We start from the raw sequence: 24,513 nt of genomic DNA on the forward strand, positions 1-24,513 counted from the left end.
CATCAACAACCACTTTAGACCCTTGAAACTTAAAAGTATCTCTCCCCTCCCTACACTGACCAGAGCCACAGAATATCTGCTGTCCACCATGTAATTTGAGCGTCTGTACAACCTGCAGTGTGATGTGAGCTGAATCAAACTGCCATCATTAGTTGTGGAGGCGTGATTGCCTGTTAAATCTCTGCATTGGCGTTTGCAAAGTAAGCATGCAGGGCATGGTACAGGCTTGGATTCAGAATTTGATTAAACAAGGACAACGTGTCCTCTAGGCCTAGTTGGAATAATGTACACATTGTGTTTTTGCCACACGAGAGGTTAAAATTTAAGCGTGTCAATCCTACAGAGTCACTGTATAGTGCAAGAGACGTGCAGGAACAAATGTTTAACACAATGTTGACAACACTACAGAAGACACGACAAACTGACTTCATATTTAAACTCAAAGGGGTAATAACATGTTCAAAAATAGGGGATGATGTAGGATTAGCTATAGCTTCGATTCGGAAATTAACAGGGCTTCAAAGATGAAAGAAATCAGGGGGAAAAAATCTCAGCCATCAAATGCAAACACCTATTTATGCAGGCTCACGCTTGCCTGGGAACAGTAGATCAGCCCCTGAGTATGTCAACACTGGTCTGACACATCCCAGGATACAGATGCAGCATATCTAATCCCTCAGACGACAACCAGCCTCTCAATTCTGCAGTGTGACCACATTTCTCTTCATAATACAGAAGTGGGACATATGGATATTATCTTCACATATGTCAAAAATAAGAGAAAGTGAACGAATCCGTCAAATCTTGAACCTGTTCTGGTACACAAAAACTGGTGAAATTGTACCCTAATAGGAGTTGATTGTCCTCCTCATATTTAGTAAGGAGCCAGGCCCAATGCCCATCTAACTCCTTTACATGATATAACGGTTATGATCACCAATTGTGTGCCAGTGCACACAGCCAATAAACAATGAGGCAGCATCACCTTCGTCTTATGTGACTTTCAGATGTGATTTTAGGTGCCTGCTTATGGGTTTAAAGGTTAAAGTGCAGATCCGAAAAAACAATATTCTTTTTGATCAGTCAAATCTTTGAAATTTGTTTGGACGAAAAGTCATTTTATTCTATTTAAAAACATACATATCGAAAAAGTGTTTTATATAACTATAAAAACGCATTGTAAATATAATTTACAATGGTATCTGTTTGCCTTTGCAGGGCCAAATAACTCTACATGCAGATTTACTCATGCTATGCTGCTTAAAACAGTTTAAATGCACCACTTAATTCAGCTTTATTTGGTCCTCAGGTAGTTTGGTGCTGAGCCATTATACGTATTTATGGTGTATTTGAAGTGAGTTGATAATTGCTGAAAAGGCTAAAGAGGTGGCTCTTGTTTCCTCTAAGTTAACTCATGGAGAAATCAGCATAAGGTACAAAAGTAACACTCACTAAAAAATTATAAAGGAAACAATTACATATGGACATGATACCACTTAAAAAACACACATTATCTTTAAGTGAAACTTGCCGATTAGACACTGATATCCCTAAGAGTCTGTCAATAGTTTGACGTTCTTTCCAAGAGATTTAATCTAAGCATTACATTTGTTCTTGACATCCAGGTTAATAAATGTCTGCGGGTCACTGCAATAACAGTATCAAGCATATGTCATACGTTATATTGTATTGAATATATTAATATGGCATCATATGGTTTTCATAATCTGAAATGAATTACTGTACAACGACCAGTTGGGGCTATGCAATGGATTATATTCCCAAATTAAGAAGATCATCATAATCTGTGGATTATTGAAAAGGTGTTACTAAAGCTCCTAAATAGGACACACTAAAAACTTGGAGCAAAGCGTAGGTACGTTTAAAAAGTTGCATCCATTTCAGAGCTGAGCTGTGCTCAGAAATGATGTTAATCACAGTCCAAAAGCATACAAAAGAGCCCATCAAAAATCGTCCATCATAAGGGGCCTCGTAAACGGCAGCATGAAGAGAAAGATAATGGAAAGACTTGGGAGGTCCCTGGAGGGAGAAGCCTTTCAAAATTGGGGTCAGCGGCATCTATTGGAGGAGCTTGTCTTCCTACCCCATCTCCTCCTCCTCCTATTGCCCGTCCAAGGGCTTTCCTGCTCTGGTACAGTACGACTGTATTTTTCAAGATGTTGCCAGTTTACACCACCACAACTTAACCCTCCACCCCTTCCCCCTCTGTCCTCCTGCCTCCCTCCGTCTCCTTCTGTCTCCGGCAGGGGTGCTGACACATAAACCCCAGCAGGTGCGGGACGCGCTGGGCAGACACAGCCTCTAATTGGTCCGTGGTGGAGTCACAGCTGTTGCCCCCAACCACGGCCTGGTATGAGCTTGAGCGCCTGCCTCTCAATCGACAGCTCACTATTGTTCTCAAGAGAGGCAAAGCTCAGCTCCTATCCATTATAACAACTACCCACTTAAAAATACAGTATCTGCTCCTCACTGCCAACTCATCAACAATCACTTCACTGTCTCACTCAGTCAAATCAATGAATTACTGAATTTCCTAACAGGCCTAATCCTCACCGTTCTTGTTAAGTATCTGATTTCCTCTTAAACCAATCTCTTAATGTTTTCTGGCTCTTTCTGTTTCCCTCTCTCAGGTTGTGCCAAGGTCAAAGAGGAGGCAGATTTACAGCGGATCACACTGCGTCAAATAAGCTCCAACAGAGGGTAACAACAACACGCCCCCAACTCTCTATGGGTGCAATTCAAGCTCAGTCACATTTTCTGAGCAAATAAAAGTCTTTAATTTGTGCAGGCATGCAACATTAAAAAGGTGCAGGAAAGCCAGGCAGTTTCTGACACGCAGGTTAGAAGAAACAACAGCAGCAGTGAGCATGAACAGACAGAAAGTGCCAGGCCTGTTTGAATGATCTATAACCTTCTCACGCGTAAAGTAAAAGTCTTAAACAGTGGAACAAACAGGGCTTTACAACTGTTGTTCTCTCTAAATTAACCATCAAACCGGCTCACTCAGCCTTAAACACTCTCAAAGAAAGCTGAAAGCAATTCCAGCCTCTCGGTTTGACTACAGTGAGAAAAAAACAAGCCAGTCCAACAATTCAACACTTAAGGAACACCATCTCTTAAATCTGACTCCAAACAAGCTATAGAAAGAAACCACAATTGAATTAGGTATTTCATTGTATGTGGGAGGGGGGGTTATGATGGACAATCATGGGGCATGATCAGTCTGGCCACTGGGGTGTGAATCCGTGGACACAGACGTGCTCAGACACACAGCTATTTAAATCTCTCCAATAGACGGAGCTAAATCAGGCTTGTGAATAAGAGAAAAACTTCTAAATGAGGGGTTCAGAAATTACACAAGGACCAAGTGAATTTAAAGAACAGACTTAAAATGCTTAAATACATCTTTGTGACCAGGTGCGGGTGTGTGATTCTTTGAAATGGGGATGAAGTTGAGGGGCTTAAAAATAGGAGCTGCAAAGATTAATTATTGAATGATTATGAACCATAATTGCAGCTTCTTAAATGTGAATGATTTCTGGTTTCTTGATGAAGTGAATATCTTTGAGTTGTAGACTAAAAAAGAAACACTGAATGACGTTTTTCATCATTTTCTGAAAGTTCAAGCAATCGATTTTTCCAGAAAATGTGTAACAGTTAATAGAATAAGAGTAAGCAATATATTTGTTTGTTCAAACACTAAATAAAAAATATCCTACAGTGAAAATGAATCCTCCTTCATGAATATTTCTATTATAGAGAAATCACTCTGAAACACTGAAGCCAGAGGAGACATACTTAAGCCATCATCACTTCCATTATCTTGTGAGGTGAAGCGAAAAGAAAATGTAAATGAAGAGACAGGACATGTTAATGGCAATAGAGTAGGACAACATCTTCTCCCCCCACTGCAGTGAGAGGAGTCTGCAATCACATAGAGTTATAAACAGTCTCACCTGACACCGAGATCCTCATGGAGGCCTCCAGGGGCCGGTTGTTATCCAGAGCCGGGCTCAGCTGGATCTCCCCCGTGCTTTGGTTCAGGAGGACTAGGTTCAGCTCGTTGCCCACCTCGAAACTGTAGTGAAGCTGATCAGAGACGTCAGGGTCGAACGCAGGGATACGTCCGATCACTCCAGTGGGGAAGCTGTTTGATTTGTCCGTCACGTAGTTGTTGAAGATGATCTGGAAGTTTTTGAGTACAGGCAGGTTGTCATTCTTGTCGACCAGTTTGATGTGGACTGTGGCGCGGCTGACTAGAGGAGCAGAGGTGGCCTGGACAACAATGACATACTCAGACATCGTCTCATAGTCCAGGTCTATCAATGCAGTCAGCTCTCCGGAGAAGATGTCCAGCTGGAACACCTCGGGGATGTTCCCCTCCACTATCTGGTACATAATCTGTGCATTGCTGCCTTCATCTGGATCTGTGGCTAACACATGTGCAACCACAACGCCTATGGGGCTGTTCTCCTCCACCATGATGTCAAACTCATCTTTCTCAAACACAGGGGGGTTGTCATTCACATCTAGAATTGTAACGTGGACATTTACTGGTGTTTTCAGAGCAGGAACGCCTTTATCTACAGCAAACGCCTTTAGGCTGTATACAGGCACATTTTCTCTGTCTAACCTGCGCAGTGTTCGAATAATGCCAGAGGTGGATTCAATTATGAAATCTCCATCACCATCCTCCCCCCCTTGGAAGGTGTAGAAGACTCGACCGTTGAGCCCAGAGTCTCTATCAGTGGCAGAAACCTGGACCACGCTGGTGAACACCGGCACGTCCTCCATGACGGAGCCTGTGTAGTGATCTCTGAGGAAGCGGGGGGAGTTATCATTGACATCATTCACGAGTATCTCCAGGTAGGTGGTGTCAGACTTCTGTGGGATGCCGTTATCCCGAGCAGTAATGGCCAGTGTATAGGAAACTTGGTCCTCATAGTCCAGCTCCATCTGTGTGGTGACAGCTCCTGTGTCGGTGTCAATGTCAAACTGAGGGATGCTGTCGTCCATAAAGTAGGTGATGCGTGCGTTTTCCCCTGTATCTTCATCTGTGGCACTTATTACCACAACAGTGGTCCTGACAGGCTTGTCCTCATTGATGTTGACCGTGTAGTGTGAGCTCTGAAACACAGGCCGGTGTGTGTTGGCATCAGTGACATTGACAAACACTTTAGCGGTGTCAAGACGTGTACCATCATTTGCAGTGACGGTGAGGACGTACTGCCGTTCTAGTTTGTAGTCTAAAGGCAGTGCAAGAGTAATGAGCCCCCCTCCGCTCTGACTCGTGATGGAGAATCTGTTGCGGGTATTTCCGCTGGATATCTGATAGGTCACCACACTGTTGATGTCCTGGTCAACAGCCGACACCGTGACCACGCTGGTGCCCACAGATGCATCCTCATTTAGTCGCATGTAATACGCCTTTTGAGTGAACTCTGGGTTGTTGTCGTTGACGTCGAGAATAGTCATGCTGATGCTGGCTGAAGAGGACATCACAGGGTAGCCATGGTCTCGGGCCTCCACTCCAAAGTTGTAAAAATCTACACTCTCTCTGTCCAGCTCAGCAGCCACTATAATCCACCCTGTGCTGTTGTTGATGCTGAAGGGGAAGTTTGGCGTGGTTTCAGTGAGGCGATACTCCAGTTTAGAGTTGTCTCCAGAGTCTGCATCCACAGCTTGGATGTGGATGATGGAGTAACCCAGCGGCACGTTCTCCAGCACGGTGGCCTGGAATGGGGTGCTGACAAAAATGGGAGCGTTGTCGTTGACATCCAGCACCTGCACTGTGACCAGGCCGCTGATGTTGGACAGCGGAGGGCGTCCTCCATCCTGAGCTCTAATTCTTAGAGTGTATTCTTTGTTCGCCTCGTAATCCAGCTGACTCACCAGGTCCATGTTACCTGTTTGAGCATCAATGTAAAACTGTCCCCTGGTGTTCCCGCTCATGATGCTGAAGTGAACTACGGCGTTGTTCCCTCGGTCCTGATCGGTGGCACTGACCTGCAGGATCTCTGTGTTAGGGCTCAAGTCCTCTGGCACCTGAACAACATAGCGTTTCTCACTAAACTGTGGAGCATTATCATTGTCATCTTCAACCGCAATGTGAACTGTAGCTGTGGCGCTGCGGGGCCCGGGGTCACGACCTTGGTCATTTGCCTCGACTAGCAGAATATAGGCCTCCACCTCCTCTCTGTCTACAAGGCCTCTGGTGCGGATTACACCAGACCTCGAATCAATCTCAAACACCTCATTGGACCCGTTACCGTTGATGAAGCGGTAAAGGATGTTACCATTAACAGGTGCATCCCCATCTGTCGCCCTTACAGTTAACACCTCATAGCCTATTTCTAGATTCTCCCTGATGCTTTCCTTATAGTCCTGCTGCTCAAACACGGGGCCATGATCATTAGTGTCCCTGACTGTGATAGTGAGGGTGGCCATGCCTGTACGCCGGGGCGTGCCGTGGTCAACGGCAGTCACACGAAACACATGGGTGTCTTTTGTCTCCCTGTCCAGCACCTCTACTGTGGACACAGCACCGTTGATCGGGTCAACTGCAAACAGATTGTTGGAGCGACTATCAAAGAGAGCTTCTATAAAATACTCCAGCCTGCCTGCCTCCCCCTCATCCACATCCACTGCTTTCAAAACAACAACAGGAGTCCCAGCTGGATTATTCTCAGCCACAGACACTTGGTACATTGGAGGTTGAAACTGAGGACTGCTGTTGATGCTTCTCCTCCTCCTGCTCACAATCCCTGAATCAGACTGAGCTGCCTTTTCTAATAACTTCCCTAGGTGCGCCTGCTTGAAGGGGCCCTGCCCCACACGCCAGTGGATGGAAATTGGATTCACTTCAGCACTCAATCCATTTCCTGTGAGCACATCGCAGAGCAGGTCTAGTTCCCGGAGTGTGTCCTGCATCCAGCACAGCGTCTCAGACACACACAAGTCACCCTCAGAAAAATAAAAGTCCCGGGTGTTAGTGACTTTGCAGCGGAGTGGGGCTCCAGGTAGCAGATCCCCCACCGCAAATAAAGCAGAGCCTGCTTCGTGGCACTCTGAGCGGTGTTGGCTCTCGGTGCTAAACAAACTGAGCACCTCCATGTCCCACTTAGGTTTCCTTTTACGCGTGTTTGAACAGTTCCTACCGTGAACATGCACTTCGTACTGGCTGGTGAGGAGGTGCCTGTAGCTGGAGTCCCTGCAGTCAGACACAGTGAACACGGTGAAGGGGTTGGAGCGCAGCGAGGGGCACTTTATGGAGTCCGAAACAAACACAATGCCCTTCGCCGAGTCTGTCTCCAGAAACTGCTCCGTGAATTTGGGAGCGAGTACCTGATCCAAAGTACACCGCGCGCTCTGTTCCACGCCCGCCACCACAGTCCTTGGCCCCGCATCCTCACTGATGTGAACGGTGTAACAATGCGCTAGCGAAACCAGTTTACACCACCAGAAAATCAACAACAAATCCCACTTAACGAAGTGCATCGCTCCTCAGTTTGTGTGTATCCAAGAGAATATCTGTCGCTCCTTATTCCTTTAAACTTTCCGCCTGTGAGTTTCCCTTTGTTGCAGAAGAGCCATGCTTTCCTCGGGTGCAGTTCTCTCCGGTCACTCCGGCTGATCTGAAGACGTAAACCCGCAGTAACCTTGGCTGGAGCGGCTCACACACACTCACACACACGCGCAGGCAGCAACAACAAGAGCAGCAGCACCTCTGCTCAGTCCGCGTAACTCCGCTTGAATGGTGAAAATGGCTCCAGCTCCCCCTGCGCCTTGAGGCTCCTCATTATCATAAACCTGTGTGTGTGTGTGTGTGTGTGTGTGTGTGTGTGTGTGTGTGTGTGTGTGTGTGTGTGTGTGTGTGTGTGTGTGTGTGTGTGTGTGTGTGTGTGGGGGGGGGGGGGGGGGGGGGGGGGGGTGGAGAGAGAGAGAGGGGATGGGGTCTGTCTGAGGACTTGGCAGAAACCCTGTCACTTGAGATAAATAGTAACTTCCTAAATGCTTCATCAACATAAGACACAAAAGCAGGACTTTCAGTATAGCCTATATACTTTTACATGACACCATTGTAAACTTCTCCATGTTTGAACGTTTTAGCTGACAGTCCAGGCTGGCACTGTTATCTTTACATTAGTTTGGTTTTATCTAACATGTTGATAGTCTAAGTAAGACTACAATACTCCGACAGAACTCTTGTGACATATAAACAACCAAAACCACTATTATTTCACCAGGAACAAGTGTATATGTTCACACCTCCACAAAGAGTTTACTCATTAACTGGAAGACATTCCTCAAATGTTAGGTTTTGGATGGTTTAACCAATCAGCCACCCAATGTATAAGTTGTGACCACTGTGTTAAAGCGAAGGAATTAAATACATTTCAACTCATTTTTGTTAAGTTGATTTAGATCCCATGGTTGTTGTGTTCAGCTTTCAGGACAGGAGCCAATACCAATACCAGTATGAGGTCAAGAATAACATTAATTAAACAGAATCAAACCCATAACTATATTTGGACGTAGTAAGTTAATGAGCAGTGAAATGTTTGCTAAAAACTGTGAAATAGATGTGAAACTCGGAGCTCAGTTGATGTGCTGAACGTCACTGCAACCTAGTGGACAAAGCACAGTCACACAGTTCAGCCTTCAACACTAATTGCATGGGGACGTTTTAATATTAAGAATTTGAAATAATGAATGCATGGGGCTCTTCATCAACCATGTCTAAAGTATATATCTAGTAGATATTCTAGCTCAGCACTATGTTGTATTGATTCTCGAGGTTATTTTGTTATGCTATATAATTTAGCATTTTCTTGACCAAACAAAGAGGTAATGAGATACAGATATTTAGTTTTCAATCTCATGTTGCTGGAGTTTATACATACTAAATAACATCTAAAATAACCCACTTTTTTATTGATTGTTAATTGCAATTAACTATATTCATAAGTATTGTCTTGATTTTGTATGTGCTGTATTGCGTTTAAAGGAGTTTTTATTAACATGATTATTTTACTAATCTTTACCAAGAATAACATTTCTAAAGTCAGATTACCAGATATGATAAATTCGGAGAAAGCTGTCTGCTAAATTATTTTATTTGGCTTTGTTACATTTAGATGGGATTTGAAAAATACTTTCTTCAATGAGAAACAATTTAGACACTTTGAGTTCAAAACAAGTACGGTTTTTATTGATCATAACTTAGTCTAAAATAGAAAAACAGGTTTGTCCTACTAGTACTACAATACCGCATTGATTTGAAGTCATTAAATCACAAACTATTAAGAAAATACAAACTTTTCAAACTGACTGAACTGATGATCTCGCATGTATTATTTAACATTGTATTTGTCATAAAATCCTTGAAAAAGTTGGGAGTCAATGGGTCACATGACATGGAAGCTATTGAAGTTATGTTTCCTTAATATGTTCATATAGAATAGAAAAAGATGAGGTAGATCATGCTAGAGGAAAAACATAGTTTGATAGACTTTTCTTCTTTTTTCAGGTTACACAATAATGCTCAATTAGACATCTAAAACTACCAAAGTTCAAAATGAATATGCTTACCTTTGAAAACTATTCTTCATGTCTGGAGTGCATTTTTTTTTGGTTGCCAATATCCCAGGTGTAGGCAAACTGAGGAGGAATACTATTTAAAGACACAGTGACACCCAGTGGCATACCTAAATCAGGTGGTAGAGATGGCTTAATCATGAGGAGATTAGTTTATCAAATATTTACATAAATGATTCAAAGAGTGCTTCTGTACCAGACAGTCAAGGATTGTTACACAGGATGTCGTTGTGAGCATGTCAGTTCTTCATTTGTGTCCTTGATATTACCTCGTCACACACCTGCAGGCTTCACTGTGGACTCATTAAACTTCTCCAATCTGAAAAGTACACATTACAGAAACCTTTCTTCTACTAAACTTTAATGTTGTTGCATGGAGATTTTGAGGAGGGTTGAATATAGTAATAGTATTTACCAACACTTCTAACTTATCCTATGCATTTGGAACAATAATTATATTATGAATACTAATAAGTTAAGCGTTAACTTACCGCAATATCAGTGTTTGCAGTGGTAGTGTTTTACATTTTCTTGATACAAGCACATATTTTTTCCACCTATGTGCATATAGACTACTATCAAGTGTTCTGTGTACTGTTATTATGATAGTTTACTGACAGATGGAGATTCAAAATACTGTACTTTAAATCAATTACACATTCATGGGGCAAAATAAGAAAACTCATTCACTTGAGGTTACATGTTAAATACAGCAATATTATTTCTATGTAACCTATCCATACAAAACTGAAAAATGGATCCTACTTTCACAGGTTTGGATGACAATGTATTGCCTTTAACTGCAGACACCTGTCAACAAGAAGAGATAAAAAAGAAATAAGAGAAAGAGTAGCTTTTTACTGTTTTTATTGTTGCTGGAGGCTCTAATACAATATGAATCATAAGCTTTACAAAATAAAAACAAAACAAAAAATACAACAAAAAAGATTCCCCTCCAAAATGGAAACAGTCAAAGGTTTCCACTGAGACACAAAGACAAACTGTGACCCCCAACAAAGACATAGTACTGTAGGTGAGGAGAGAGAAAAGTTTAACAAGCTGAACAGAGGGGGGGGGGCTGACTGTCATGTTATACACAGTGTAGGGTGTTGGGTTGACATGTGGGTGTAATCACCCGGTGATTATAACAGTCCATCCCCATGTTTGATAAATCTACATTTCCACTCACTGCATCACCACGCAGGCTCACATGCATGAGTGGGATAAAAGTAAAAACCTTATAACATAAACCGAAGACCACCCTCGTGTTCACACCGTTTACCAAGAAGAATGACAGTAATACGCCAACAGTAATAATTTTATACAAATATATCAGGGGTGTCGTAGACAAAAGTAGGTGCTTGAAATAAATTTGATGTACATAGTAATGACAGCCCCACCGAGCCTACACCACCTACAGCACAGTCTGTGTCCGCTTCCTGGACACAGAGGAAGAGCCGGGCCAAAGTCGAGCGTTTGAAACTGACAAGAGGACACATCAGCTGTGAGAACATCAGGGATTATTACAACAATGACCCTCACACTGTAAGATTATCATTAACCGTGGTAATACTATCATTATATTCAGAACCTGGGAGAGAGGAGAGGGCTGAAGAGAGACAGAGGGAGCGTGAGTGACTTGCTTCATCGCAGATAAGATGCATGAAAACAAAAACCAGACAGAAAAACAAAAACAAATAAAAAGCTAAGCATTTTCTCCTTTTTTGTTTTTTTCCACAAATAAACAAGAGTGCAGCACTGAAACAGGCGTGGAGGGGGAGACGAAGAGAAACAGAGAAAAGATGGCGGAGATGAGGCGGAGAGAGTGAGAGAGACAGAAAAAAAAAACTAAAACAGTAGCAACTCTAGCTGTTGTGTTTGCGTTTGAGTGCCTCCATCAGGTCGACCTTCAGAGCCTCCTGCTTTGACTTGTCAGCCAGAGTCTGAACACTCCTGTGGTGGTGGGGGGGGACACAAAGAGAGGAGAGAGTCAGTGAGCTTTAGATCAAACATGAAAACATCAAGGCTGGAAAAGCTTCTCCAGTGAGACCAAAACACAAGTTTCTAAAAGAGAAACACTGAATCTATAAGTTAGACAACATGTCCTAACTCCTCCGTGAAGAAAAGACGGTGAAAAATATGTATTCTCACACACTGGATAAATACACACTGCACACAGGGGGAATTAGTGTCAGGCACATAATGAACAACAGTTGCAGTTATTTTCCATCATGCAGTTAAACCATGTGCTTTCACGGTCTCATAGCAGGATCCATTCTACTTCACATTCTACTCTTTGTTGAACTAAGTTATCTGAAGATGCAAAACTATCTGACATTATGTAGACGGGGAAATGTAAAGACCTTTTAGGACCACATAGAATTTGTACTCTACGTGTGTACTAGCAGAAAATAGGATAGTATTAAGATGTTTAAACAAAATAGAAATCTATATAAAATGAATAAGGCTAGGCTCTGTCACGCAGTCTGCCTTTATCTATTCAAGCTCATTAACAATCAAAAGGTTTAAAGCTGTTCAACAGAGGGTGAAGAATATCTACACCAATTACACTTCTCTGTTACTACGAGTTCTTCACAAACACTTTATAAATGTGTTTTACTTTGAAAGGAAAACATTCTCCACACAGAATAAACAACATTTTAGAAAAGCTTTTAAGGGCAATAGACAGCAGAACAGCGGTGTTGGTGACCGCTTTCAATGCTCTGACATTTTAGTTTAGTGGGTCGCTCCTTCACAGCGATTGTTTGCACAACATGCCTGCACAGCTGCTAAACACTCCAAGGAGCATGCAGCACACAGTCCCACACACACACACAGTCACACACACACACACAAAAACAACAACTTGTTGTACTAAAATCTGTTTATACATCTCAACAATCTGCCGTCCTACATAATGCTGCACATGTCGGTGCCGTCTGTAATTTCATGAGGTTTATAATCTGATCAATAGCCATATCTGAATTATTGTAACACTATCCCAAATGAGTCAATATAGAGGTAGACAGATATTTCAGATGTTTAATTTATGGGAATGTAAACGGTAGCATTATGAAACGCGTAGTAAAAACAAAAAAAAGAAACGTAGGCCTCACCAAGTCACACCAGCAATCAGAATGCTTTTACAAATATCCTAGGGTTCATAGTAATATAAAATTGAATTTACCAAAAATGTTAATTCTGTGTTTAAAAAAGGCCGAGTTCAGGTCGTGAAATTCTTCAGGAAATTAAGTTATTTGAATGCCTTTCAAAGCTTTCAAAATGTTTTCGCTAGTGCTTTGTTTTATGCTGGGGTTTGTTATAGAGTAGACCTTACTGCTCCTTAAAGAAAGACATCTATAATTCTGTAAATAGATTGACTTTCTGGATGAGAGAGTTAGGGGAAGAGCTCAGATCGTACTTGAGTTAGAAGATAATCCCTTTTGTAGTTCTGAATTGATTAGAATGAGCAGTTTCGTAGGAAGATAAATCTAAAACACTGAATTATTTTAACTTTGCTCGGTTCCTTCCTACAGTGGGACATTGGAGAGAGGAGCAGCAAGTAATGAGAAACATTTACTCTTTTTCCTGTGTTTGACTTACCAGTATACAATGACACACGCACAAACACACACACACACACACACACACACACCTCCATGCCAGGTTGTACCTCTGAACCTAGTCAATGAAGATCTGACGCTGAGTGAGGACCTGCGACAGCTCCTTCTGGAGCTGCCGGTACTTTTGGTTATCGGGCAAAGACTCAATAGATCTGGAGCACAGAGGAGAGACAGCAAGGGGAGGAGAGGAGACAGAGGGAGAGACAGGAGGACAGACATGAGGGAAAAAAGGCAATAAGAAAAGTAAAATCATAGGAGAGGATGAAGAGATGACTAGGGGAGAGTTTAGATGGGGAGAATACAGAAAACCAATGCAGTGGCGGACAAAATACTCAGATCATTTACTTGCGGTGTTTTAAAGAATAATATCAAAATGCAGCAATTCTCTGTCACTCTGTTTTTTTTCATTATTATTGATGCCTTTACGTGTACTTTAATGTTGCAGGTAGTAAACTATAATTTTACTAAATACTATTGTGTGATTATCAAAACTCTACATTACTTGTGAGATTATTTTGTATATTTAATATCCATCTGGAGCTTTAAAGTAAATGTATTTATCAAATAAATGTAGTAGAACAACACTAATAGTACAATATTTGCCTCAGAGACGTGGGCAAGTGTGAGGATAAAGTTGTAAACTTAAAATTGTAGTTGCTTAATTGTACTAACTTACTGTCCACCACTGAAAAAAAGCATTTGAGAAGAGGTAGCTTGAAATAAATGATCAGATAAGAAATGACAGAATATCGTGTTGAACAAGCCGACAGACGGAGACACAGAAGTAAACCGACTCGTAGAATAAGTAGAACAGAGTTTCTGCAGAACCGCCAACTGAGGAGCTGTAAAAGGAGAGAGGGTGGTTTATTCATCCAAACTACTCATGTGCTGTTACCTTAGGCCGTTGACGATGTCCTTGGTCTTGCCAAAGTAGATTTCATTCAGTGTGGATCGAATCTTGTTCTCCATATCCTGAAACAAGAATCAAAACATTCTCTGCTACCAGTCTGACCCTTTCCAGTCGAATAAGAATAAATTCAACAAAAGTTTTAGGTAGAAAGATAACATTTAAAGAAGCAGGATATTATCCGCTATACTGACCTCAACAAGGCGGCCGATGTTGGCGATGTGGGGTGAGGACTCTCCGACTGTCTCGTCTTTTTCCATCTGTGAAAAGATTAAATAAATTCAGTTCATGGATGACCACAGAAGGATCAGCAGTGGTTTAACGTTCAGTTCCACACCGGACCTGTCTCGTAAGACTGCCGCCCAGGTTCATGGTTCCGGAGCCGGTCTTGGTTGTCTGGAGCCACAGCATGACGGTGGAGGTGAGTTTGTAGTGAGCAGTACGACCGCTGGACTTTTCCTGCGCGCACAACAGACACAACACGCAATGAGAAAATACTGCAGTTTCAGCCTGCAACGCTCCAACGATTAAATGATCGCATCTATGTCACCGAATAAAACAATCCTGTCAATTCATGCACTGGTTTTGTGTTGGCACGTTCAGACTTACTGTACTAAAACAGAAAGACTGGGAGGAACCTGTTATTATTTGGTTTAAGTAAACTATGGTAATATTTTTTTCATGACTAAGAAAGACGATGATGGCACCAACGTCATTAAAATACTACTGTGGTTTATCAACATGGAGTATTGTTTGCAGAAACAGAGACTAAAAAGAGATTAAATAACTTAATTTCATCAACTTTCTCTTCCTCTCTCTTTCAGACAAACACACTGTGCTGCGGCACAGATTCTTTCTCGGTCACAAATCCTGACTATTGGCACCACAATGCATAAGGTTTGCCAGGCGGGTCCGGTTCTAGTGTCTTATTAACACATACGCAGTTGCACATTTGGCCCTATGAATTGGCTCTAAAATCAGTCTCGGGTTGGTGCCACCTAAAAAAACAATCTAGAAAACAAATGTTTAGAAAAACATTTTGACTAAAACTATGAAGGGTAGAAACAACTTAAATGTGAGCAAAACCAGTAAACATTTTTGTCTGAGGAATAAGACTCATATCAAATCAAAGACAGCTGCCAAAATGAAGACTTGAGGAGTTCATAGGTCAATCTATTTCATTTCAACTGATTCTCACCTGCACCTCCACCACATGGATGGAGTCCCAGCACCCTTTGATCTTCTTGGATCCATCGCCGGCCTTCTTGATGAGAATAACTCCAGCAAAGCCATGATCCAAGTCCCAGAGGTACACAGAGGACACGCCACCCTCAAAGTACCTGGAAGACACACATGGGTGTCAGAAGAGGGAACCACTGACCGTCTATTGAAAACACTCTATCAGATGTCTCCGCTGTTACTCACAGATCTCTGTACTGGTCGAAGGCGTTATTGGCTTCGACCTCAAGTTTCCTCAGGCGGGCTGAAGGCATAGCACCGTCTTCAATGGGAGGTTCATACTTATTACTCCACGGGGACCTGATGTATTAGAAATGATATTACAAAACACATAAAAAGTGTGCTATTTGTCATAAACAATTAACTGATCTTTATGTAGTTAGCGGTAAAGTGCAGTTATGATCTCGACCTGTAGGAGTCGCCATCTCTGTTGTAGTCACAGAGCAGATAGTCCTTCCCCACCACTTTGTCCCGGGCAATCTTCAAGGGCTGGTCCACAGAAGAGAGGAGGTCCTCGCACAGACTGGGCACCTAAGAACAAACAATAGAAGAAAAGAACATTAACACAATGTGTTCAAAAGCGATACGTTTCTTCAAAAGTTGGAAAAATATCCCTTATTCTAAGACATTTTATTATAAAATGTTCCGTTTGACCTGAGTTTAAAGGAGCGTCATAAAAACAAGCTATTTGTTTCTATTTACACATCGTGTAAGACATTCAGATTGGAGGAACAGACAAGACAGCCTTGAGTTTGGCTTTCTCATTCTGGCCAAAGATGAACTGAAAGCTCTTCACATACCAGCGTTTTTCAATAAGCAGAGGTTACTCAGTGGAGCCTGAATATAATACCAATGCGAAACATAATATGTAGAGGATGAGGGGGTACAAATTACTTCTCACAGACTGACATGGACTCCCCTCTCCATGTCCTCCAGCATCAGAGTACTGACACAAAGGAGGCCCTGTTTCCCCAAAAATCCCCCACACCCCCGAACACTCGCACACCTGGCAGCCCAGACTGGGTGAAACAAGGGAAGGAGGGGGGAGAAAAACTCTTTGGTAAAGTGTGAGGTAGGAGAGAAAATGGAGAACAGAGGGGAGGAGTCAAAGAGATGTGAGACAAACAGGAAGGAAAGAGGTGATTCCAGGTGATTCTGAGTCACCACTAGAGGTGCCTGGCAGTGGAGGTGATTGAAAGCTGTGATAATAATCGCTAACAACCAGACACAGGAAAATGGGCGAGGAGAGAACTTATGCCCAGGGGAGAGAGGTCAAAGGTGAGGGAAGAGGAAGGTGAGCAGGTGGGGGTCTGGGTGGAAAATAATGCATATGCCCAGAAAATAAGGAGCCATGCAAACACTGGTAGAAGTGTGATTGGATTTGTGTCCAATTTAGCTTCATTTCTCAGCCGGCACTGTTTTGTTAAAATACACAGAACAGGTCCAACAACTTCGAATGAAACCCGATAAGAGTTTAAGTAAAACACCTTTTGATGAACCGGCAGAAATGTTACGTCATTCAAGTACACAGAGGATTAAGAAAGAAAAGAAACTTTCACAAGTGCTTAAAATAGCTTCAGTTATCCAGATGACACACTGATGTGCAGCAACTGCCGCATTTTCTTTGTATTACATAACAAACACCAACATGAAAAACCACAGGAGGCTCATTCAAACAGACAAAGACTCTTGTGGTGCTAGGAAACCAATAAAATTCAATACCAGTTTTAAGTGAAAGGAATATTTTCACTGCTCTACCTGGCTGTGAGACGGCTGAACAGAGAAGCATTTGTCTGTACTATTCCCGAAGCCACCATTAAACAAACCGTCACGTGAGTATAAGGGTACTTCGATTTTATATTTAAAAATAACAATGAGGCCTCTTACAGCTAATAACAAGGTAATATTAATGTGGAAACTTGTAACTGAAACTGGTATTTTGTATTGGTTTTCAAACAAATCAGACAAAAATGCTTGACACAACTTTGACTGGATGTGTATGATTACTACCCATCGGAACATCTGGGTTTCTTTTGCAGAATGTTGAGAATTGATTCAGAATCTAAGATGATCAAAACCTGGATTCTTCAGTCAATTTTTACACCACCCTCTATTAGTCGAAACCCTGTGTGTTTGATGTTTCATTAAAGGTAAGGAAGGTCTGACGGATGAAGTGGAGACGCTAACTCACCAGGTCAATGAGGTCGCTGAGGTTCTTCTCGATCTGCTGAGGCGGCAGACGCCTCATCAGGTCCAGGGCACAGTCGAGCTGCTGGTCGTTCTGAAAACAAGGCAACAACATTCATTACACTGGACCATCAGGTTATAATTATTCACATAAACAAATCATCAGAACTCATAAGAAGTTATGTTGTGAAAAAAACAGTAAGTCATACCAGCTGAGGTCAATTATATTATATTCAAAATAGAGAAACCTTTAAATTTGAGACATATCCAGCTTTCATTGCCACAAAAGAAGTAGAAGAAGCCAATAGCTGTAATGATGTTGGACAATAACTTTTTCATCATAATTTTAAAAAGGATTCAGTGTGATTTTAACATCTAAGTACAACATGAAGCTTCAGCACACTGTTAGGGAAATCAAATTCCTAATTAAAACCTTATTAGTACAACATTCTTCTTTATGTTGCTATCCCTCATCTGCAACCCATCCAGTAAAAACGCAAACTCACTTTTAATAATACACATTTTTTGTGCAGGAGACTTTGAATAATTGGGACTGCAGAAGATACATAATCACATAAAATACATATTTTTAAGCAGGATTCTGGGATTTACACCCCTAAACAAATAATGTAGGGTCTATTCATGACCAGTATAAACAAGAGGAAGGATTTCAGCATGCAAAACCTGCTTCAATGTTCAAACGGACTTAGTGTTACTGTTTTGAGACATGAACTTGAATCATTTTCAATCTATACTTCACAAAAAAACCCTGCTTTCCTAATAAAGAGGAGAGAAATAATAACTTTCAAAACGTGCCAGTTTCAAAGCAGTCTCCCTAATTATGCACTGTGAAGTTGTATCGTGTAGGAAAGTATACGTAAGCATTGGATCAGGCCTAGGTATTGGTATGCTCCCTATAAAAGAATTATGACTTCAACCGCTTCTCGTCTCCAAAACAGCCGAATGATAAAGGCCTGCTACATTCTGTATGGGGGTATGAGAGAAGTAGATGTGCAGAGTATATTCACATCCTTGCAGGTAACTCTGTGAGACTACAGACACAACACTTCCAGCTCAGTAGACTTAACACCACTCATGATTAGTCATGTGAGGATTTTTAGAGCGAAAAATCCATTAGAGACTAAAAAAGTAATTGTAATTGTTGGCCAGTTAAATGGAAAAAGCGAAGTTCAGAAAACCATTCTGTAGCTAAAACTTTCATACAACTGGCAACAGACCATATGGAAATAAGCGATGAGGATCAGTGAGCATAGTGTCCATCAGCTGTCAAAGGATGCTCTTCTTTGCACTGAGGCTGTGAGGCGTGTCATGCAGGAAAGGTGGCACATTAAGCGGCAGATAGATGCATCAGCTTATCATCAAACAACAAAAGGTGTTGTCCGTAGAGGCCTTTTCAAAGAGCTGTACTGAGGTAACCCTCTATTAATCAAGCATACAAGTCAACTAAAAATATATATGTTTAAGAGAGTCTAATTTTACTGACACTCTTGGGGAAAACATTGGTTTTCTTGCTACACAAACCTGTTATTTCAAGTGACACTATACCAACATGAATACATTTATTTTTTGTATCTTTTAACTAATAATTCTAAATTCATACAGTGTTTTTCCAAATTGATACAGTATCACAAAACATAAAATCGCAATACTAAAGTGTATCAATATTTTTCTTAGACCCCTACTGAATCAAACTAATTTTGACTCGTTTCATCTCTGTTATGGTTGATTTCTATATGACAGTAAGGAGGTCCTTTGAAACAACACATGGATTTAATCAATGTGTGAACTAAGGGTAGTGGCACTCTCAGCATGTGTACCATCCCCCATAAAACTTACCACAAAATGTTCAGCCTGAGACTGACGGAGACCACTCCTTTATTTGTGTTTTTGTTGTTTACTGAGGATTGTTTTGATATTTAGTCACTCAACACTCATGTTGGATAAAATGGTCCTCACTAAGCCACAGTTTGTAAAGACCAGTCTTTAACTCTTGCAGATCAATGTTCCTGTATGTAGTATCCAGTAGGAAACATTCCTTTAAAAAAAGTAATCCCTCAATTGTGATGGTCTCTTTGTTGTGCAGCAGTTTTAAGATACATGTAAAATAGTGCTTTGTTCATAAAGCAGGCAAGCTTATAATGAGTAAGTGAAATACATTCGCAAGGACAGTGGCAAAAGACACATAACCCACAGGACTGCAAGGCATTCCCTGGGGGTTTCTCCCTAAAATATGCACTGAGCAACAGGATATAAGTGAGCAGGGGAGGACAGACCAGCCAAGACATGAAACTCTGGGGAATGTGAAAGAAGATGTGGGAATTTGAGTGATAGTAGAGGGACAAAACAAGTTTAGAAGTCCAACTTGCATTCTTAACACATTCAACACGTAATTGCAAATGTTACTATGCGGATGAAAGCCAAGAGTTGAAATCCTGGCATAATAAATTACTATTTTCTTCTATAACAGACAAACACTGTTCACTTCAATGAAGAAATATGAAAAGCATTTTGTTTTGGAAATTAGTTCAAATTAATTGTGTACAAATCCAATCCCAAAATAGCGCCATAGCAATAGATTTTGCTTTAGCCTTTTAATTCACTTTAATTTAATTGGTCGAAAAAATCCTCTACCATGGCTAACTTATGAAGTGACTCCTAGGTGCATAAACTTCACAGTATACTGTTACTGCTGCGAGCTGGACAAAGGACGATGACATGTTATAAAGTAGAGAACCCTCTCTCCATAAACATTTCCCCTTATGAGTGACCCTGAACATCACAGAAGTTTCTAAGCAATGTCTCATGTGCCATTTCCTCTCCTCAGAGTTGCTTTTTGCCTGTCTACAAATCTCTCTCAGCTGATGAATCAGTCTGCACCATCAGAAACCTGCACTCCTTGACGCAGTGTTTACCAGCGCTCCTGTCTCCGTGTAAACACTAGCTCAGACCAACAACCCCCGGGGTCAGGGCTCAGCCAGCAGGATGGATGAGTTGAGGCCGAGAAGAGTGGGCGACTGGGGAGAGAAACCAGCTGCTCCTCCGAACTCAAGCACAAGACAATCTAGGTCATCAAATGAGAGTACTACCAAACGCAGTTTTAACAGTGTGAAAGCACAAAATGGTGCTCTATTATGCCTCAGTAGTTTAAGTCAAATGTTTATTTGAACAAACATAAATACATGATCAATTAAAGTGATGCTGCAAGCATATAAGCTTGAGGAATGAGACAAATGTTCAACAAGCAAGGTGTAAACAATAATTGCACGTATAAGAAAAAAATTGCACAGTTAAGCATTTCCCAGATTAAATATTGGTTAAGTCCAGATCAAACTCACAAGGCAGAAAGCACTTAAGAGAGTAGGCTGACAGCTTGTCTAGGAATAGGAGGAGCAAGCAGTCTTATTTTAGCAACAGGCAACCTGGCGCTTGACTATATTAGCCTGTATGTGCGTGTGTTGTGCGCGACTGGAGGCGCGTGTGTGTGCGTTTGTATGTGTGTGTGCACACGTTAAATTAGGAATCTTCACTGATACAACTCACGAACTTGTGTCAAATCCAAAACATCCTGTGCTAACTTTATGCCTACGGGGCACCTAGCTTGGCTAACGGCTAGCTACTAGCTAGATAGCGATAAGAAACAACTGTTAGCTACGAAGCTAATGCATCCGCATCCATTACGAAGAAGTTTTGCCAACAGTCCAAGTTAGATATGTACAGTGATTTATACACTTGAACCCCCTGCTGCCTCTGATCTCAGGTTACCACCCTGCAGATCCAGCTAGCGTTAGCTTAGCCGTTGACGCTTCTTTAGCAGCAGCGCCACCAAACCCTCTCCTCCCGTCCCTCTCTACCGCGGCCCTTACCATATTTGCGGCGTCTCAGCGGGGCAGGGGAGGAAGATTTCACCGATGTCTTTACACCTTAGTTTTAATATGGCTTATCAGATCTCTTCGCTCGGCTGCTGTTGTTTTGTTGTGTTTTTTTAGTCCCCCGCGGAAGATGTTTTGTTCGCCTCTCCCTCACTGAACCCAGCCCTGTCAGCGAAATTCACTTCCTCAACCCGGCTACAGGAAGGAGGCTGCAGCCAGAAAACAGGCCCCGGTTGCATGTCCGGGTCACTCCGGGCTTTCTCGGCCGCAGCCAATAGCGAAGGAGCAAGAAAGGCATTGCCAAGTATGGAAAGAGAGGAGTGGTGCAGAAAATATGCACTCAGAGAGGGTAGTAGACCGAGAAATACACAGAGAGGAAGGAATAGAAACTACGGATCACTCTTTTTATTCTGTTTTATAGCAATACTTAACGATGTGATGTATAATAAAGAATCAAACATATGTTTAACCAATATTACCGGAAATCATATTACATTTCGATCTTCTTTTAAGGATAAGAAAACAGAATATCCGTTAAATACTTAATTTATTGTAGATACATTATAATCAGATACATGTATTAGGACACAAAACTTATATTACTGAGACCAGTAGCAATGTACTGCAAATGACTGAAGTATGAAATAATATTAAACATTATTGTGGCTCTTAGGTTATATATCCATAACATATATGACAATGCTTATGTGTTCTCCTCCTGGATCCTTGCAATGTAAGCCTATTGTAAATGTTCTCTTCAATATTAAATGATGGATTTAGAAAAAACGGTGCTATAACAATGAAAACTGCAATCCATGGGCATTGAGCCCCTTTTGTTTCCTAACATTTGTGAAAGGTCAGAAATGTGGCAATTAAATATGTTTATACCACATTTACTATTTCCCACCCTTATTTCTGTCCACACCCTTTTTTATACAAGCACGTATTCTGACATATGTCTTGTAGTTCTGGGTGGAAAGATAATGACCAAGTTAAGGTTTTCACTGTATCTGTCTTCCATATTTCTGGGGTTTAACTATTGTGAGGTGTTGTCATAAAAAACAGGCTTAATGTGACCCATGCAAGTGCAGTCCTATTTATGTATTATTTAATAATATTTCAAATTTGTTCTAGAAAATTCTCCATATCAAAGCTTTTATGACATTAAAACCCTCTATGGGACTAATTAAGGAAATTAACTAAAAAAATTTAATGACCTTTGATTTTAAGTGTATTAAGGCCTAAAATAAATTTCCTATGCTCACTTTCCCAAATTGACCTTTGACCTTTATTTTGGGGTATCGTCATTTATAAATGACTTTGTCCCATTCGGGTATATATTTTTCCATGATTTCTTAATGTAAAAAACAATTGATTAAATAACAATGGCTTCATTATCCATGAACACATTTTATTGATAAAACACTTAAAAAATTTCATTTCAGAATGATTCTTGAACCATAATAATTAAAAAGATATATGCAAATTTGTCCCATTAGTTATGAAACTGAACCAGGCAGTTCTTTTTTGGTGTGAAGCACAGGTGAACGTCACATTTGCTGCACTTCACTCTTGTTTGCCCTGAGCAGTTGCCGTACTTGCACCTGCCTTGTTTTTCCGTATAGTATGGCCAGTGGGCAAGGCCATCTTTCCTGACCTCCTCTTGAGGGCATGATTCCCTCCTCTTAGCCATCTTTCGGGGAGTCTCCACTTGACTTGGCCGCCCCCGTTTGGCCCTTTCTGTGCCCTCTGAGCAGAGAACATCAGCAACGATTGACTTGAACTCCCTTAGACTGAGTTCCCCTCTTTGTGGCTGACCACTTGTCTCACGGTCTCGACGGTAGAGTAGCCATGAATTGACACAAATCATGTCCATGACATGAAAAAAGATTCGAAGGTACCACTTGCGTGACCTGATCTTCGTTCGATACAGTGCTATCAGCGAATCCATCAAATCAACGCCTCCCATATGTTTGTTGTAGAATGCAACAGAAGTGGGGCATGTCACGTTGATTGTTTCTTTATTCTTTTTGTCCCATCTTTCGACCTGAGAAACTGGGTGTGCACCTGTGAAAGTGCTGAGTAGAGTAACACTGCGGTTGTCCTGCCACCTGTTAGCAATTACCTGCACCCCTTCACACATAGCAACCTTCTCCTCAAAATAGCCCCTTCCCATTTTTTTCATTTCCTTGTCTGTTTTCAAGGGACATCCTTTCAACCGGTTTGTTCTGACTGTGCCAAGGCAGTGTATACCTCTCTTTGCCATTTCTACTTCAAGACCTATGCTAGTAAACCAGTTGTCGTGGTATAGCTTGAAGTTCTGGTATGGAGGTACTATGGATGCTACCCGCAGGACTATGTTGCTGCTTGCACCCAGGTCAGGCATTCCACTGACTGGTTGAATTTTTCCAACATGGAATTCAAAGTTGTATGCCATACCCTTGGAGTCACAAAGCACATACACCTTGTAACCCCATTTGTGGGGCTTTTTGGGGTTATAGTTTTTCAAATAACTCTTCCCTTTGAATGGGATTATTTGCTCATCAACACAGAGATGCTCTGTCAAAGGGATGCTTTTCATAGTCTCAACTGTAAAGTCAAGAAATGGTCTGACCTTGAAGAGCCGATCTTGGCCTAGATTATGAGGGCCCTCCATAGTGTTGTCATTGAAATGGAGGTTGGCTTTGATCTGTTCCCATCTTCTCATTGGCATCACCTCAGCAATTTTGTCAATGCGAGTGTGTGTCTGCCAGCACATGCGTTGTGCAGGTACACCATAAATGCCCATATGAAAGGCACAGCCAATGAACTGCTCCATCTCTTTCTCTGAACAATTCAGGGGTGCGTTCACATTGCTCTGTACAGAGTAGAGATTGGTCTGCTCTACAATGTGTTTGAAACACTCAGGGGAGAACATCTGCCTAAAATAATAGGTTGGGGAATGCACCCTTTCTGCTGTGGCCAGACGTATCTTCCAGGCAGGGACTGGGTAATGGGCACGGATCGCTGACTTCCACAACAACCTACGGCCTATCCCTGGTTGAAGATC

General features: G+C 41.7%; 2 protein-coding genes across 5 annotated transcripts in view; both read right to left on the bottom strand.

The window, feature by feature from the left end:
* The window catches only part of celsr2 (cadherin, EGF LAG seven-pass G-type receptor 2), a 58,032-nt gene extending 50,322 nt beyond the window's left edge, over window positions 1–7,710 (bottom strand). For all 3 annotated transcript variants that reach the window (XM_063909764.1, XM_063909763.1, XM_063909762.1), the window contains exon 1: window positions 3,978–7,710. In XM_063909764.1, the coding sequence (XP_063765834.1) occupies window positions 3,978–7,518 (3,541 nt within the window). In that variant the 5' untranslated portion in view covers window positions 7,519–7,710. The remainder of the gene's footprint in view (window positions 1–3,977) is intronic.
* A 2,758-nt stretch (window positions 7,711–10,468) lies between these two features.
* capzb (capping actin protein of muscle Z-line subunit beta) lies at window positions 10,469–21,710 on the bottom strand. Of its 2 annotated transcripts, XM_063910822.1 has the most exons (10): window positions 21,459–21,710; window positions 17,579–17,668; window positions 15,797–15,918; window positions 15,574–15,687; window positions 15,347–15,488; window positions 14,491–14,607; window positions 14,343–14,408; window positions 14,137–14,213; window positions 13,292–13,393; window positions 10,469–11,571 (listed from the first exon to the last, which is right to left on the bottom strand). In XM_063910822.1, the coding sequence occupies exons 1-9, from the start codon at window positions 21,459–21,461 to the stop codon at window positions 13,300–13,302; spliced, it is 825 nt and encodes a 274-aa protein (XP_063766892.1). In that variant the 5' UTR covers window positions 21,462–21,710; the 3' UTR covers window positions 10,469–11,571; window positions 13,292–13,299. The 2 variants fall into 2 exon arrangements, with proteins under 2 accessions (XP_063766892.1, XP_063766893.1); XM_063910823.1 differs by lacking the exon at window positions 13,292–13,393.
* Window positions 21,711–24,513: the final 2,803 nt, after the last annotated feature.

Source organism: Eleginops maclovinus, chromosome 20 (assembly GCF_036324505.1).
Source record: "Eleginops maclovinus isolate JMC-PN-2008 ecotype Puerto Natales chromosome 20, JC_Emac_rtc_rv5, whole genome shotgun sequence".
Classification (NCBI taxonomy): Eukaryota; Metazoa; Chordata; class Actinopteri; order Perciformes; family Eleginopidae; genus Eleginops; species Eleginops maclovinus.

Excerpts from the sequence above, each read along its gene's own strand:
- capzb (XM_063910822.1), bottom strand. Across the intron at positions 14,409-14,490 it reads GCGGCAGTCTTACGAGACAG|ATGGAAAAAGACGAGACAGT; the intron begins GTCCGGTGTGGA and ends ATCTTTTCACAG. Across the intron at positions 14,214-14,342 it reads ACATCGGCCGCCTTGTTGAG|GATATGGAGAACAAGATTCG; the intron begins GTCAGTATAGCG and ends TTCTTGTTTCAG.